General features: G+C 42.4%; 1 protein-coding gene across 5 annotated transcripts in view; it reads left to right on the forward strand.

Annotated features, from left to right (window-relative positions):
- Window positions 1-16,245, forward strand: part of UNC80 (unc-80 homolog, NALCN channel complex subunit) — a 173,137-nt gene that overhangs the window by 125,724 nt on the left and 31,168 nt on the right. For all 5 annotated transcript variants that reach the window (XM_070422035.1, XM_070422038.1, XM_070422036.1 and 2 more), the window contains 9 exons: window positions 106-286; window positions 1,383-1,651; window positions 3,533-3,667; window positions 5,461-5,599; window positions 6,226-6,322; window positions 7,039-7,209; window positions 10,727-10,819; window positions 12,588-12,623; window positions 12,963-13,181. In XM_070422035.1, coding sequence (XP_070278136.1) covers window positions 106-286; window positions 1,383-1,651; window positions 3,533-3,667; window positions 5,461-5,599; window positions 6,226-6,322; window positions 7,039-7,209; window positions 10,727-10,819; window positions 12,588-12,623; window positions 12,963-13,181 — 1,340 coding nt within the window. The remainder of the gene's footprint in view (window positions 1-105; window positions 287-1,382; window positions 1,652-3,532; window positions 3,668-5,460; window positions 5,600-6,225; window positions 6,323-7,038; window positions 7,210-10,726; window positions 10,820-12,587; window positions 12,624-12,962; window positions 13,182-16,245) is intronic.

Raw genomic sequence — 16,245 nt, forward strand, 5'->3', positions numbered from 1 at the left:
TCAGCCCGGTTTGCCATTACAGATTTTACTTCCATTTCTTCACTCTTTGTCATTTCGGAGTTGCTGATTCTATTTGTGTCTGCTCCTGCGTTTGGTTGCTGCAAGGTGTTCACGCGGAAGCTGGAGGAAGTGGGGCGAGTTTTGTTCCTCATCTCCCTGACCCAGAAGATCCCCACGGCCCACAAACAGTCCCACGTCTCCATGCTGCAGGAAGACCTCCTCCGACTGCCCTCATTCCCTCGCAGTGCTATCGATGCTGAGTTTTCACTCTTCAGCGATCCTCAAGGTATCCAGACAAACGCATCTCCTCTCTCGGGCGGCTCATGCCCTTGTTTAGTCCGTGGCTGGAGGGCATCTCCATCAGCAGACAGTTCTGTAAGCCAGGGGTTCTTAGCCCTGACTGCCTCCGAATCACTGGCAGGACTTGATCGAACACAGGTTGCTGGGCCCCACCCTCCACCATCAAGTTTCTGACTCAGTGGCTCTGAAATGGGGCCTGGGAACTTGCATTTCTGATAAGTTCCCAGGTAATGATGATGATGATGCTATTCTGGGGACCAAACTTGGAGACCACTGCTCCAAGCTAGGTCTAAGCAGCTGAAGGAAGTCCTCTGATGTTGTTAGGCTGACGAAGTGAAGAATAGGTATTTATAAGAAGCTCAGGAGGAGGAAAACTATTCTCTCATGACAGAGAGCAGGACAGTGGTGGCCTCGGGTTGGGGGAGTGAATTTCCTGGAAAGAGGCATAAAGAGACTTTCTGAGGTCCTGAAATGGTCTTGATTAGGGTGGTGGGTACTTAAGTGTGTATTTTTGTCAAAACTCATTCAACTCTATAAGCTCTGTGCATTTCACTCTCTCTAAATTATAGCTGAATTGAGAAAGAGAGAGAGAAACAGAGACAGGAAACAGAAAGAGGTGTACTTTGAAACCTCACCCTGTTGCTCAGTTGTTCATTTGGGACAGTTTACTGAAATGAGCAGACTTATGCTCAGTGTCTTCATCGAGACGAAGCAAAGCGACTGTGGAAAGAACTCCAGTCTGACCAGAAATTAAAAGACCAAGCAGTGGTCCCAACCCTGCCATTTTCTTTCTGAAATAACTTCTCTCAAAGCCACAGCTTACTCAGCAGCAACCCACTGCAAATGTCTCCCCTGTCTGCCCACAGGGTTGCATCAAAGAGGTGATGCTGAGAGGCCTTTGAAAGCCAGGAAGTGTCACGTGAATGCCAGCAATACTGTGCTGGGAAGCCTTTCAGCAGTAGATTGCCACATCCCGGAGTTGGAACACATGGGAAACAGCAGTGCCCTCGGGTTGGATGGCCCTCCCACGCCCACAGCGTCTGCATGGGGCTAATTCTGTGTCTGCTTTTATGTTCTCACAGCTGGGAAGGAGCTGTTTGGCCTGGACACTCTTCAAAAGAGCTTGTGGATCCAGCTCCTGGAGGAGATGTTCCTGGGCATGCCCAGCGAGTTTCCCTGGGGAGATGAAATCATGCTCTTCCTCAACGTTTTTAACGGGGCTCTGATCCTGCACCCAGAAGACAGCGCCCTGCTCAGGCAGTACGCGGCCACCGTCATCAACAGTGCTGTGCACTTCAACCACCTCTTCTCCCTCAGCGGCTACCAGTGGATTCTGCCCACCATGCTGCAGGTGCCGGGCTCTCCTCTCCCAGCCAGAGAATTAGCCCGAGTACTGCTTATCTAGCAGGTCTACAGGATCTACACTGAATTTTTTAAAAAAATATATATATTTTTAAATATATTTTATTGATTTTTTACAGAGAGGAAGGGAGAAGGAGAGGGATACAGAGTTAGAAACATAGATGAGAGAGAAACATCGATTCAGCTGCCTCTTGCACGACCCCTACTGGGGATGTGCCCACAACCCAGGTACATGCCCTTGACCGGAATCGAACCTGGGACCCTTCAGTCTGCAGGCTGATGTTCCATCCGCAAAGCCAAACCAGCCAGGGCAAAATATATTTTTATTGATTTCAGAGAGGAAGGGAGAGGGAGAGAGAGAGAGAAACACCAATGATGTGAGAGAATCAGTGATCGGCTGCCTCCTGCACACCCCCTACTGGGGATCAAGCCTGCAACCCGAGCATGTGCCCTTGACCGGAATCAAACCTGTGATCCCCTCAGTTAGCATGCCGACGCTCTATCCACTGAGCCAAACCAGCTAGGGCTATACTGAAATTTTTTAATGATAGATTTCTCTTCTTTTGTGACAGCAGAAAGCACCAAATGAACTCCCCCTAAAATTTTCCAAGAGGTCACAATATTCTATCCTATGCTGAGATCCCCAGGCCTGGAATATGCTTCCCCGTTTCTTCTGGGCCCGTGATTCTCAAAGTATGGTCTCGGGACCAGCAAGCAGTACCAGCATCACCTGGGAATCTGTTAGAAATGCACACTCTGGGCCCCATCCCAGACCTGTTGCATCAAAAACTCTGGAGTCGGGGCCCAGTAATCCAGTTTTAATAGGATCTCCAGGTGGTTCTGATACCTTAGAATATTTGAGAACCATTATTCCAATGTATGGCAAGTGTTCAGCTGATATTTCTTTGAGAAAGTCTCTGACTTCTCTCAGGACAGAGATTTTCATTGCCATTACATTTGGTATAAAGAGGCTGATGGTGGTGAATTTATTAGCAGGAGGACTTTCTGTTTACTTGCATCTGATGTGTATCTGGCCACGTCAGGAGTTCTGAATAAAGTTCAGATAAGGCTGGGGGATCATCCTCATTCTCTAGTTTTGTGGAAGTTTTCATAAAAGTTTTGGAAGTATTACATGCTCGTGCAAAATAAAATTTTCTCAACCTACAGGGGCAGGAAATTTACTTTCAATATCACCAGGGCTCTCTGACCTGTTTTTAAATAGTTGGAATTTTCTCTCTTCTTATAACTTTTGTACTGATTACTAAAAACAATAAATGCTCATTATAAAATAGAGAAGATAAAGAAAATAAAGATCACTTATAATCCTCCTTCCCACATGACCATTGTTTCCACTTCTTGAAGACCCTGGCACTCTATCCTGCCTTTTTTAAAAAAAAAACAACAAAAGTTGAATCATATCATATATTCAAGTTTGTTACCTACCTTTTTCATTTAAGACTAAGAACACCATGGATATTTTTTTTCCATGTAGCTACATTTAGTGGTATAGCATTTAAAAAACAACTGCATAATATTCTGTTGTATACACATGCCATAATTCACCTAACTAACCCCAATTATGAGTAATTTAAGTTGTTTCAAATTTTCCACTGTTATAAGAAACCTTGCAGTGGACATTCTTGTATATACACCTTTTACATTTGTCCAACTCTTAAGATAAATTCCTAGTTACAAACTCCCTGGGGAAAAAGTATATTTATATATTTTTAGGATTTCTATGTATATTACCCAATTTCTCTGAAGGAAGGTTATACCATTTACCTCCCCTCCACCAGGTGAAATGACCCATTTCCCTCCCCGTTCCCCATGGCGATGAGGCATTTTCTGACCGTGTGGCATCTTCCCACAGGTGTACTCTGATTATGAAAGCAACCCCCAGTTGCGCCAAGCCATCGAGTTTGCCTGCCACCAGTTCTACATTCTCCACCGGAAGCCCTTTGTGCTCCAGCTGTTTGCTAGTGTGGCCCCGCTGCTGGAGTTCCCGGTGAGTAAACTCTGGAAATCAACGAAGATCAAGCAAACGAGAAAAGCTCTTTATTCACAGCTTGCTGTAGCGAGGGCATCACCCGCCATCACTCAGGTTTTGGCAGAGGCTCAAAGGCAGACAGAGGAGAGAGAAAACTTTATAGGGAGAAGAGGGAAGGCTTCGGGGATGTTCTGATTGGAGGCTGTTGGCCTGGCGAAGCTGTAAGTGGGCAGAGTAGACACAGGGCATCCTATGTGATTGGTTAGGGGTGCATATTTGGTTTTCTCTGATTGGTCTTAAGTTGGGAGCGGAGACAAGGATTAGTTATTAATCAAGTCCTGTCTGTTTGGGGGTTTATGGGTATAGGGATTATTGTTTGGTTTCCACTAGAGCTAGTACCCTGATTTCCAACAAGTCTGATGGATTGCATGCTGGTTTCCTGGGCTAGTGTCTGTGGACAGTGGGTTTGGGTTGGTTTCCTGGGCAGGTTACTGCAGTTTGGGGATCAGCAGTTGTATTGTTATGTATGGCCTGGCCATTGATCTTTGCATAATCGGTCTCTCAGCTCTCTTTCTTCAACCAGTGGGATATGAATGCCATACATTATTTCTCTTTCCACAAGAAACTCATTTCTGTTCAACATTTCTCTTCAACCATCACCTCAGCCCCTAGATATTAATAGGCCAACTCTGCAGTTTTTTCATACTCAGTTAATGAAAGGATGGAAAATATAAAATTATAAAAGGAAGAGTTCGCCCTGACCGGTTTGGCTCAATGGATAGAGCATCGGCCTGCGGACTGAAAGGTCCCAGGTTCGATTCCAGCCAAGGGCATGTACCTTGCTTGCGGGCACATCCCCAGTAGGAGGTGTGCAAGATGCAGCTGATGGATGTTTCTCTCTCATCGATGTTTCTAACTCTCTATCCCTCTCTCTTCCTCTCTGTAAAAAATCAATAAAATATATATAAAAAAAAAAAAGGAAGAGTTCCTGATTCTACTTCCTTTCTATTCTCTGGCACACCTGACTTACCCTTTTTCTCCAGCGCATTTATATAGATCACATCCCTTACACATCTTTGTTTAAGTGATATGGATCTCTACCACACCCACAATAGAATTAAGCTCCATTAAAGCAAGACCCTTGTCTTTCTTTGGTTTGTTTTTAGCTGTTGTTTCGAGTGAATGTTTTTTTTTTTTGCTTTTGTTTTGTTTTTGCTTTTGTTTTGCACCTTAGTGCACAGAATGGTGACTAGCACAGAGTAGGAATTTAATAAGGAATTGTTATTTTAATAAAGGAATCAAATGAATAAGACAGATTTGAGATGTTACGTATCTCCATTTTGGAGCTATGTTAGCAAATAGGACTTGTAAAATTCCCAGAGCTAATAAATATGTTACCCCAAACGTAGTTGAACTGTTCAATTAACCCATTACAAATTTGCCTTTGCAAATGCTGAATCCTACAATTACAGATGAGAGGGGCCATTGGCATGATGTTTTCCAGCAGTTGACATATTACTGTATTTTTATGAGTTTCCACAAATATCTCTTTTGTACTAGGCTAGCGGTAAAACTCAGGTGTTCCACTCCATGGCCACACAGCAGCATTGTTGGGTGCAGAATCATGTAAACTGAATACCGGTGCAATGTTGTGATTGTTATCAACAGCAGTGTTTATGAAATTTGGATTTCTGGTCAAACCATATTCGTACTGAGGTGGAATTAAATAAACTAAAATTGCCTTTCTTATAAGTACCGCGCGCTAACCGATTGCGCCACTGGAGCTCCTAAAATTGCCTTTCTTTATACAGGATGCTGCCAATACTGGGTCCAGCAAAGGTGTGTCAGCTCAGTGCCTGTTTGACTTGCTGCAGTCCCTGGAGGGCGAGACCACGGACATCTTAGATATCTTAGAGCTGGTCAAGGCTGAGAAGCCGCTGAAGTCTTTAGGTAGAAGCAAAATTTGTCTTGACTTTTTTTTTTCTCTTTGCAATTATTCTTAAAATAATAACTCTATGTTGAATATTTTGAACTAACTCAAAACAGCAAAAATAAATGGAACAGTGGTGTAAATTGAATGAGTACATTTTCCTATCTCCTGTTTTTCTTACATTTCTTGTCAATCCTAAAGAGTAAGGAATTCTCTGCCATGAAAATTGTATCATAATGATGCTGAGTGAACCACTATTCGAGCACTGTACTTCTCAGAAAATGGGGTGTTCTTGGGCAATTCTAAGAGAATAACCCCCCAAAAGGGCCTTTTATTATCCTGTTTGTTAGAGGGCATGTCTGACTTTAGGCCATCCAAACATATCTTCTAGGAAGTGAGCTTTTTAAAAAACTTCTCCCAAAAAGCGCTTTTATTTGTCATCTTATTATTTTAAAGTTTTAAAAAACAATAGAATTTTTAGTCACTTTTGATGAAGAAATTAATAGTGCTCACAGTTTAGGATTAAAGTCTGATGAAGAAATGGCTGCAAAAGCTAACTAGAAGGAAAATGTTAGAGTGATAAAGCTGTTCTTATTTCCTGGCAGAATCCACTCTGATTGTACGCCTTCACCTTCTGTCCCTTCAGATTTCTGCTATGGAAATGAAGACCTGACTTTCTCCATAAGTGAGGCCATTAAGCTCTGTGTCACGGTGGTGGCATATGCTCCGGAATCGTTCAGAAGGTAACTGCAGACCTTTACTCTGTGATAAGTAAATACGGCAAAGGAAATAAAATTGAATGCGTAATATCAGCCTGTAACCTTCTGCCAGGTAAGTTTTCAAAAACTAAATTTGGGAAACTAGTCATAGCCGAGGTTCTGGAAAATATAATAAATCTTCATTAATTTGGAATTCCCTAATTTAGAATTTGTGCAGCAGCTTAGATGTTTAGTCTTGTGTAGAGACTATGTTCACATCTAATAAATTAACAGCAAATATAATTTTAGAATAGACATTTAATCTATTTAATAAAACTCCTTTCAAGAAGCAATGAAGCCCTAGCCAGTCTCCTCAGTGATTAGAGCATCAACCTGTGGGATGAAGGGTCCCAGGTTCAATTCTGGTCAGGGGCATATACCTCGGTTGCAGGTTGGATCCCCAATCTGTGGGAAGCAACCAATCAATGTGTCTCTCGATATTTCTCTCTGTCTCTCCCCCTCCCACTCTTTCGAAAAATCAATGGAAAAAAAATCCTCGGGTGAAGATTAACAACAACAAAAAAGAAGCAATGAAAACTGTCACATTAAGAGCAAGAATATAAAATCTTTGGTCATTATTTCTACCAGTTTTCCCAAGTCAAATTTCGGTGTTTGTCTTCCTTTCTCCATGCTTTTAAATATGATACAACCAACAAAAGTAGGATGTGAAATATGACCTGGTTTCCTTTCTGTTGACACAGTCTTCAGATGCTGATGGTCTTGGAAGCTTTAGTCCCATGTTACCTACAAAAGCTAAAGAGGCAGACATCACAGGTGGAGACAGTACCTGCTGCCCGAGAGGAGATTGCTGCCACAGCTGCTCTTGCGACATCCCTCCAGGCCCTTCTCTACAGTGTAGAGGTCCTCACCAGGTAATCCCATCAGCAGAAATGTCCACAGCCTGACCCTGGCCGGTTTGGCTCAGTGGATAGAGCTTCGGCCTGCGGACGGAAGGGTCCCGGGTTCTATTCTGGTCAAGGGCACAAGGCCAGGTTTCAGGCTCCATCCCCAGTAGGGAGCATGCAGGAGGCAACCAATCAATGATTCTCTTTCATCATTGATGTTTCTATCTCTCTCTCCCTCTCCCTTCCTCTCTGGAATCCATAAACATATATTTAAAGAAAAGAAATATCCACAACCTTAAATTATATGTATCTACCAAAAAGATGAGAAAAAAAAATGTGATGGCTAAAAAATTTCTGAAACCAGTCTTTATATCTGCTCAAATTCAGTCCTTACGGCTTAAAACTGCAAATATCCCTAAGTTGTTTGAATAAATAGTGCTAAGCACTATTATTATTGTTGTTGTTCTTGTACCATGATTTCTAAACACACATTTGCCTGTAGTTTGATGAGCATCTATGGCAGTTTTAACCAATGCTAAACAAATCTTTTGTAAAAGGGCCAATTTAGTGAATATGAAAATGGGATCAACATTTTTTATTGGCTCTTATTTTATGAAAATATCTGCAATTCCAACTAAGCATTCTTTTATTATTTTACTATTTATAATGAGTTGTTTTTACTATAATTTTTAAAACTACATAACAAACATAATCTGCAAAATTTTATTCTAATGCCATAATTAACAGATTCTCTATGGGACAAGACTCAGTAGTGCTGAGAGAAGGGGCTGAGAGATTTGGGACTTGAAAGGTAAATTGTCACCAGAGGTCAGCCCTAAACAAAGTTGCAAGAAATTAGTATATCACCAGATTCTTGGGTGCAGAAGGCATTGAAAGACTGGTAAGGGGGAGGGGCTGGAGGGCTTGGAACAGAGACAGAAGATTGAGTGAGAGGAGTGGGGAAGGTAGATGCAGAACACTCTACAAAAGATTGGCTTTCCTTCTCCACTGCCATCTACAATATGGAAGGGGATATTCTTCCCCGGACTGGAGATGGGAAACCTTCTTCCTGGGTCGGTATCTTTGCTCCTCCATCCCATTTGGCCACATCCTTAGCCTAAAATTCTGTCTATGATTTACCCGCACCGAAAGGCACCAACTTCCCAGCCCCACCTTGCTCTGTTGATGACAGAGCTAGCCGAAATCCCTCAGTCCTGGGAGGACTTTTCCACATGCACCAGCCAGTGAGAGAGGGAGTGAGATTGTGACTAATTAAGTCAATATATGTGTAGGTTCTTATGAGCTACATCGGCAACCTAAGCAAACAGAATGTTACTCAAAAGCCTTGGGTGGGCTATCACTGCCAAAGTGCTCATACGCATCTAAACCAGTGGTTCTCAACCGTCTGGCCCTTTAAATACAGTTCCTCATGTTGTGACCCAACCATAAAATTATTTTCGTTGCTACTTCATAACTGTCATGTTGCTACTGTTATGAATCGTAATGTAAATATCTGATATGCAGGATGGTCTCAGGCGACCCCTGTGAAAGGGTCGTTCGACCGCCAAAGGGGTCGCAACCCACAGGTTGAGAACCGCTAATAAACTGAGGAAATGGGAAGCAGTGGATCAGAGAACCATGGCAAACTGCCAAGTCCAATGGGCAATAGTCCTCAGGCTTTGGTGATGGTTTCAGAAAAATCCCAGGAGGAAGAGCATCTGAAGAAGAAATATCAGACTTACACTCTCCTTTCTGCGCCATGTGGTTATGGCACCAGCGCCTCCCTGCAAGTAGAGGAGAGAAGCGCAGTCAGTTTTCCCCAAGTGACATTTCAGTTGTTTCTCCTTATATTCTGCAATAGTGGTGCTTTCCTCCTTTCTGTTCTCTTTGATAAGTCAATTAAATTACTGATTCACCCGAAATTAACATTGACTTACCCAAAATTCCACGAAGAATTATGGATGGAAGTCTGACATTTAAAATTCTATGACTTTAAATATTCCGGTGCATTTAGTAATTATTGCTGGAGTGTAAAACCAGCCTCATTGACTGGTTATAATTATTCACACAAAAGAATGGCTTTGTTGTTTTTACAAAAAGAAGATAATAAGAACCTCATTTCATTTCCACACTCTTAATTTCTTTACTCATGAAAAAAATTAAGTTATAGAGCTGGAAACACATAAACAAGTATATGACAATTATAATAGCACTAGTTTCTATTGTTGTGTAACGCATTACCACAAACTAGAGGCTGAGGACAAAACACATTTATTATCTCATATTTCTGAAGGCCAGAAGTCAGGGCGGGCTCAGCTGTTCTCTTTGCTCAGGGTCTCACAAGGCCAAAATCAAGATGGTTGTCAGTCTGGGTTCTCATCTGAAGGTTCTGGGGGCAGAATCCACACCAGGCAGCTCTAGGTCTGAGATCCCTTTTGTTTTCTGCCTGCCGGCCTCTCTCTGCTTTAAGAATCACCTGCATTTTTCTCACCTGGCCCCCTCTGTGCTCCCACCAGCAAGGGCACCATGACTCCTCATGTGTCAAATCTTTCTGCCAGAGAAAGCTCTGCTGTTTAAGGCTGGCTTGGTGAGAATAGGCCTACCAGATCATCGCCTTTTGGTCATATCAGGTAACATAGTCACTGGAGTAACACTCGGAGTGAGTCTGTAAATGTTGCTTCTCATTTTTAAATCCTGCCTCTCACAACAAAGGCCCAGGAGGAGAAGGTCTGGGGTGATTGTTGAAAGGCGACTCACTTTCTGGCCACGCCCAGCCTGCGGAAAATGAGCATCAGAACAGCAAGCCTGAACCAGTTCCCACAAGAAATTGTTTTTGAAAAGCTGCGCCATCCCTTCCATGTCTCAGTTGCTGATAGCGAGGCAGAGTTTACCTAATCCTTAAAGTGAACCCTGCAGATACCAAATTAGACGACTCAAATCTACTTCTAAGTGTCTAAGTTGCTGACTTATAATAGATACTAATTTACCTACTTCCCTGAGTAGTCTTAGGCATGATTTTGTTTAGAACTATTCTTTCATTCTTTGGTAGTTCCTCACAAAAATAGAGTGGTTAATTATGGTGTTGGTGGTCAAAATGGTATATACATTTTTACTTTTTACTTATTATTTAGAATGGTTAATGTCCTGGTACCTGTAGAATTGAAAAATGTGCTCTTAACTCTTGATTAATACAGATTTAGAAGCCTGATTTCATACATGTCTGGTTTGAGGAGTCAGTTTATTACTCAGAACCAAGTGGAAAAACTTTTTTTATTGTTGACACTATTACAGATGTTCCTCATTTCAAGTGGAAGAATTTAAATCATGGTGAGCTTACAGATCCTTAGGAAGTAATGTGCCTTTTAAAGTATCTCTCAGAACAAAGACAGCAAAAGGGTGTGACAGAAGAGCCCAAAGCTAGATAGCCTGTCTCTTTGAGACTCTAACTTAAAACTTATGTGAGCTTCAATAACTTGAAGATTTCATAAATGTTTCCACTTCTGTTGTTGCTGTTGTTTTGTTGTGGTGGTTACTGTCCTTGCAGGCCCATGACAGCCCCACAGATGAGCAGGTGTGACCAAGGTCATAAAGGCGCCACTACAGCCAATCACACCATGTCGTCGGGGGTGAACACCAGGTAATTCACTAGCCTTATTCTTCCATGGTATCTTCATTTCATACAACCTGAATCTCCACTGTTGGGCATGAAAGGAATCCTGAAAATAGTCAATGTTAAGTGCAAAAATCTCCTTCCAAGGAAATAAAAAGGAAGGTGAGAGTTTGGAGTTCAAGAAAGTACCAAGGCTTCATTTGAAATAACCAAAGAGAAACCCAAGCCCCTTTCATACATTGGCATTTGTGTCAGTGTATTTGCATGAACATGAAGATGTTCTCTGCCTCCTGGGTGGTCTTTGAACTATTCCAGTGTTGTTTCATTTCCAAGAAAAAAGCAAATAAAACAATAATCATCCGGAGGTGGTTCTTCATTCCGGGGCAGGTATGAAGAGTCAGTTTTCTTTCATCTGGACAAATTTCCACAGATATTTTATCCAAACTGACCTAGGTCCTTTGGTGATGCTTTCAGGGTCATTGACTTAATCTTCTTCCCTGTTTTGGTGTAACTCAGACACTGGCTCTCCTAGTTAATACTCTGCCTGCATCATTCTGTCTGTGTTAACCTCTAAACAGTCTAACACACACACACACACACACACACACACACACACACATACATGCACACACAGAGTTTAATAAGCTTCTTCCTCTAAGGAAAAATTAAAATAGGGCAAACCCAAAATCAGTTTTAGAGAAAGTTCTTTCTTCTTAGTATGAAATAGTTAGCAGGAGCTCTTAAAGAGAAATTAATTTTCCAGACTCTCTGAAGCACATTTTTAAGTGTGTATTATTATTTTATGTGAAATTAATTTTCTGCTCGTCATATATATTTATTAGAGGCCAATTGCACAAATTCGTGCAGGGTGGGGTCTGGCTGGCCCGGCCCCAATAGGCAGATCAGAGCCAGGCCTATCAGGAGGAGGAGATGGCAGGAGGTTGGCCGGCCATCCTGATCAGGTGATCAGGGCCAGGCTGGCTGGGGGGAGGGAGCACAGGACCCGAATAGGGTGGGGGTTGCTGATCAGGGACGGAGCTGTCTGCAGGCCCAACGGGGTGGTGGGGGCCCATCGGGGGTGGGGCCAGCTGGGGGGAGGGACTGTAGGAGGTTGGTTGCTGGCCCCATCCCTCTATCCCATCCCTCTATCCGGCCGTTTCACTGGCAGCAGTGGGCGTCATAGTTCAGATTGTTATGGCGTTCCAGTCGCTGGCTTTTTATATATATAGATATTAAAAATAAAACAAATTCCAATCTGAACTATAAGTTACCAGATATGATGGTGAACTCATGCCTCAATTTCTTATATTGATAAAAAATGATTATATACTCTAAGGGATATTTAGGGGCTAGGTTCAACTACTGGATATAAGGCCTATGGGAAAAGAAGGTTTCTAAAGTCCTACAAAGCAATATATCTCCACAAATGAGAGGAAGTCAGTCATATTTCTTCCTCTGATCACCTTCAAAGCATGTGGTATTAAAACTGTAACTTAGATTCACTTTACTTTCAAAGTTTTTAAAAATTCCCTTATTGACCACATTTCTTGACTTTGGATGTGTTTTTATAATGTCTGTCTTTCCATGGATTTTATGCCAATGGAACAGCTTTCAAAGCAGCTATAATTGCACCATATGTGGCAGCAAATGAAAGATCAAGATTGTATATTTTAGGATTTGTATGGGAGTATTTGTGAGTTTATCAAAATGTATAGTTTTAATGGCTTCTCCTAAGAAAAAGTCCAGCCTCTTTTCTTGCTCTGATAGTAATGCAGACTGTGTTTCTGACTCCCAGGTACCAGGAACAAAGCGCCAAACTGCACTTTATCAGGTACAGAAAGACAACCCTAATTCCATACCCATTCTGATATCTTACGATGATTGCCTTTGAGCTGGGTTATGATTCTGTTAGATTTCATATAATTATTGCATGGCACTCTTTTTCTGGGTAAATCCTCGGGAATTGCTAATGTAAAGCAGCACTACAATTTGGGATGATAATTCCTTCTAAGATGATAAACTTTGAGATGTGGGTCTCTCCAAGCCCTGTCCTGATTCATTAGCTGTTATATAAGGAATCTTACCTTTTTCTTCCATGGGAAGCTCTCCTCTCAGAGTTGCCGTACACACACCTTCCCAGGCCCCCAGTTAACCTTTTGTAATTTCCCAGGGAAAACCTTCACTTGCTGGAGGAGGGGCAAGGCCTGCCCAGAGAGGAGCTGGATGAGCGAATTGCCCGGGAGGAGTTCAGAAGACCCCGGGAGTCCCTGCTGAATATTTGCACTGAGTTCTACAAGCACTGCGGGCCAAGGCTGAAGATCTTGCAAAACCTGGCTGGGGAGCCTCGGGTCACGGCCCTGGAGTTGCTGGATGTGAAGTCCCACATGAGGTACTATTCTCATTCTTATCCAGAGTATAGATGTAACAGGCAGTGTCTGGGGTGGGGCGGCAGGGGTCGTCCCTAGATAAGAATTTGGGATACTCAGAATGATGTTTCCAGTGGTTTGATGCATACCATTGCAGGACCCTGGGGGATAATGTATATTAAATTCCTCAAAAAGGAATCTCGGGATGGACGGAGGGTGGGGGAGGGGGGGGGGTGTTGGGGGGCAATATTCAGAAAAGCACAGCCTTAGCTGCTTAGGCTCAGTGGATAAAGCGTGGACCTATATACCAGAGGGTCCTGGGTTTGATTCTAATCAAAGGCACATACTTCAGGCTCAATTCCCTGCCCTTGTCAGGAGGCAACCAGTGGATGTGTGTCTCTCTCACATCGATGTTTCTCTGTGTCTCTCCCTCTCCCTTCTACTCTCTCTAAAAATCAGTGGGGGAAAATGTCCTTGTTTGAGGATTAACAAAAATAAAAATAATAAAAATTCTATACAGAGGCCAGTGACCATTTCAAAATTTTTACTTCTGTCTGGCCAGCGTGGCTCAGTGGTTGAGTGTCAGCTTATGAAAAAGGAGGTCACGGTTCAATTCCTGGTCAGGGCACATGCCCAGGTTGTGGGCTCAATTCCCAGTGTGGAGTGTGCAGGAGGCAGCTGATCAATTATTCTCTCTCATCATTGATGTTTGTATCTCTCTCCCTCTCTGAAATCAATAAAAATATTTTTAAAACATTTTTACTCCTGCTATGCCAGGGAGAGGCCCTAGAATTGCATCTCGGTGCACTCATATTTCATTCTTCCTGTGGAGATGCTGTCTCAGTCATTACTCAGATCATAAAGGCTGTATTATATTTTCAGATTCCTAAAAGGAACATGATTCTAAAGGATCTACTACTCAGATTTGCAATGGTAGTAAAGGTTCATAAAAATTCCTGGAAAGGGAAATTTCCATGGATAGCAAAATATTTGCCTGGAAAGTTTAGTATATCTATAAAGCTAAAGCTAGAGTTGGATTCTAGTCATTTAGAAATAATATTGCAGTTTGGCAAACACACCAGCTTTCTAATTATTGACTTTTTTTCTTATAATTATCCCTTGAAAATTTTAGAATGTACCAAGTGAGGGAATATGAGAGTCCAAAAATGTATAGAGAACACAGGCTCTTTCTCTTCCAAGTTAATTTCACCGTCTCAATTGTTGACACTCACCCCCCCCTCCCACCCCCAGAACTCCAGAGCTTCATGCGTGTTCACTCTCCCCACTGTGCACTAATGGGGAAGAGTTTCCCTCACGCTGAGAATTTCAGCTCCTAGCTGGGAAAGGGGAGGACAGGAGTGTTAAGATCCTGTTGCCATAGCAACCCAGCGCTCCATGTAATCCATCCCCCTTCCTTTGGCTAGCCAAGCTCAGTAATTCTGTGAACAGAGCAACACCACATTCCCAATCAGAGAATCACTACTACCAATAGTCATTTTGTGGGAGAAAGGGGAAAACAGTCCTAGAAGATGGAATAGAGGGGAAGAGGGAGAGAGGGAGGGAGGGAGGGAGGGAGGGAGGGAGGGAGAGAGAGGGAATGATTGTGGTAGTAACTGTGGGATAAATTGACCATCTATACCGACACTTAAGGCATTTGCAAGGAGGGGAAAGGATGAGTCAGAGAGACCTGGAGCTCCCTCTAGAGGCAACCCCTATTAAAGGTTAAATGAGCTAGCTCTAGCTGGTTTGGATCAGTGGATAGAGCCTCAGCCTGCAGACTGAAGGGTCCCGGGTTCAGTTCTGGTCAAGGGTACAGGCAGATTCGATCTCCAGTAGGGGGCATGCAGGAGGCAGCCGATCAATGATTCTCTCTCATCATTGATGTTTCTTTCTTTCTCTCTCTCCCTCCCTCTCTCTCCCTCCCTCCCTCTCTCCCTCCCTCCCTCCCTCTTCCTTCCCCTCCAAAATCAATAAAAATATAAAATAAAATAAAAAACAAGGTTAAATGAGCTGTCGTTGAGATGGTTTAGCTCGGTGCCTGTCACTGAGTTAACAGAGTCCCAGTACGTACTAATACTAATGCTGGACACTGGGCGTGTAAAATAACATCCTGGTCCTCAACATAATCACAGTCCAATACAAGAGGCACACATAAGGAAATAGCTTCAATGCAGTGTTGCAAGTACTGTATCTCACATGTGTATTTATGTATTTGTCATTTTACAAAGTACTTGAGGCTACTTAGAAAATTACAATATACAAAGGGATAAAATGTACAAGTTAGAGAATCAGAACAATGTGAAAAATGATCAGGTGTATAATTATGTCTTTGATAAGATTAACATGTGAAATCTATGTGACTCGATCATATTAGATGCCCTTCATGGACCATAACTTTGACTTTGAGTTTCTGAGTTATCAAAGCAATGAAAAGTGAATGGTCAGTTAAAAAATCATAGTGTCAATAATATTTTAAAAAACTACGTGTTTGGTAACACATCACTTTTTTTTAAAAAAATACAAAGAACAATAAATGTCTTCTGGTTGGTGTTTATTAAAGGAAAGAGTGGTGTGATGAGCAGTTCTTCAACAACAGCCCATAGTAGATAAAGTGCCAGTTTCACTTGGCTGGACGCCTGTCAGTACTGAAAGTTGGCAGGATGTCATAATGCAGGTCAGCAAGAGCAACCTGTCTGGAGCCAGGAGATCTCATTCAAGAGCACAGTTATTTTATGGCATGGATCTATCTATTGGAGGGTAGGCAAAATGTACACCACCTGGGAATAGTTAGACTAAATGTCCTCTATTCATGCAATTTTGCACAACTAGATTTTAATAAAAATGGACCTACCATGCTCGCTGGCCAACAGAGATATTCTAGATGGCTGAGTAGGAGCAGATCCATATGCTTTAACCTTACACCAATCAAAGGTTATAATCAAGGTTTTCTCTTATAAATTAAATACACATTTGGATATATGTAGAAGTCAGAGCTAAACATATTTGTTTTGGAATTGTGAGCATATAGGTCATAAGAATGGATAGTATCACTCAAGGAGAGAGGGTTGATTTTTAAAAAAGAGGAAT

The sequence above is a fragment of the Myotis yumanensis genome, unplaced genomic scaffold, assembly GCF_028538775.1.
Source record: "Myotis yumanensis isolate MYYU_CA2020_CCGP unplaced genomic scaffold, mMyoYum1.0.hap1 SCAF_8, whole genome shotgun sequence".
In the NCBI taxonomy this organism is placed as follows: Eukaryota; Metazoa; Chordata; class Mammalia; order Chiroptera; family Vespertilionidae; genus Myotis; species Myotis yumanensis.